This window comes from Octodon degus, unplaced genomic scaffold (genome assembly GCF_000260255.1).
Source record: "Octodon degus isolate 3935 unplaced genomic scaffold, OctDeg1.0 scaffold00018, whole genome shotgun sequence".
Classification (NCBI taxonomy): Eukaryota; Metazoa; Chordata; class Mammalia; order Rodentia; family Octodontidae; genus Octodon; species Octodon degus.
Window position 1 is genome coordinate 1406506 of NW_004524594.1, and position 1440 is coordinate 1407945.

Here is a 1440-nt window from a genome sequence, read left to right on the forward strand (position 1 = left end):
CCATCTCCCCGGCCCCTACTTCTTCTGACATACACTTTTCAGGTACATTTCTCTTCACCTATCAATAACAAAAAAAAGGGACAAACTATTATTTTCTAAGTGGGTAAAGCTTAATGATTTCTTTAATGTCAAGTATCCATAACTACTTACTTTGTTAATAAGAGAATATTCACACTTGGCCCTTCACTTAGTGTTGTTAATTGGAATGAATGTTTGGAACATATTAATGCTGTGTTGGTTTATTTTCCAGTGCCCTACTTGTTTTGCTCCAAGACAGCTTGCTAGCAACAGCCAGTTCTCCCAAATTCTCAGAGCTTGTTATGAAGGTAAAATTAAAATGATTTGATCTCTTTTCTTTCATAGATGTAATAACTTTGTTAAAGTATAGGGGAAAAAAGAACCTGAGCTAAGACGTTGACTCCACATCAGCCAAAACATTTCTGAGAAAAATATAATTGGTATTCATTATCCTTTCTTCCAAATCATACACCAAGCTCAGCCTAAAGATTTTGGATGTCAAACAGTGAAAAGGAAGATATACTTTGTAGGTAGTTCACTCACATCCAGAACTAAAAAGCAAGAAGTTTGGTGAGACAAATTTCATTTCTCTGTGGAATGTATGGTCACACAAAACTTCAGTCTCTTTCATGGAAGAATCCAAACAACAGATCTATAACGTTGTAACACTATTAAGATATATTAGCAGTGTATGATCATCCTGTCTGCTCAAGTTTGATGTGGTTAAGCAAGCTGGATTAATCTATTCTCAGGTACCAAGGAAATCCAGGGCAGAGTGCCCACATTTTCACAGTATTCTTGATGACCCCAGGCCTGGAAATAGGAAGAAAGAGAGAGAGAGGAATGATTTGTCATAATTTAGTCAGTGATGAGGTACAGTGATTAAAGCATTTCATGTAGGCCCAGTGAGATAGCTCAGCAGACTAAGTGCCTGCTTAGGCAAGCGCAGGGACTAGGATTTGATCCCCAGCACCATGTGCTGCACCAGTCTGCCCCCAGGCTCACTGAGCCACCAAAGCGGGGCATGATGGTGCATGCCCATAATCCCAGCGCTGGGGAGGCTGAAAACAGGAGGATCACTATGAGTCTGAGTTGCATAATGAGATGCTATACCAAATATGTAAAATAAATAAAAAATAAAACATTTCTTGTTTAGGTGAGCGTAGTGATGTATACTTACAATCTTAGCACTTGGGAGGTTGAGCTAGGAGGATCATTTGAAGCTGGAGGCCAGCTTGGACTATATCAAAAAATTAAAAAATAAGGGCTGGTGAGATGGCTCAGTGGTCTGAAGCACCTACTTGGAACAAGCTTGGCAAAGCACAGAGACTGCGGTTCGATCCCCCAGCACCACATGCCAGCCAGCCCCGCCCCCTGGTGGGCTGAGCTGGCCATATACACACACACGCACACAATAAATAA

General features: G+C 40.9%; 1 protein-coding gene across 1 annotated transcript in view; it reads left to right on the plus strand.

The window, feature by feature from the left end:
- Positions 1 to 1440, plus strand: part of Ckap5 (cytoskeleton associated protein 5) — a 124737-nt gene that overhangs the window by 117352 nt on the left and 5945 nt on the right. The window contains exon 36 of the mRNA XM_023710577.1: positions 251 to 326. Coding sequence (XP_023566345.1) covers positions 251 to 326 — 76 coding nt within the window. The remainder of the gene's footprint in view (positions 1 to 250; positions 327 to 1440) is intronic.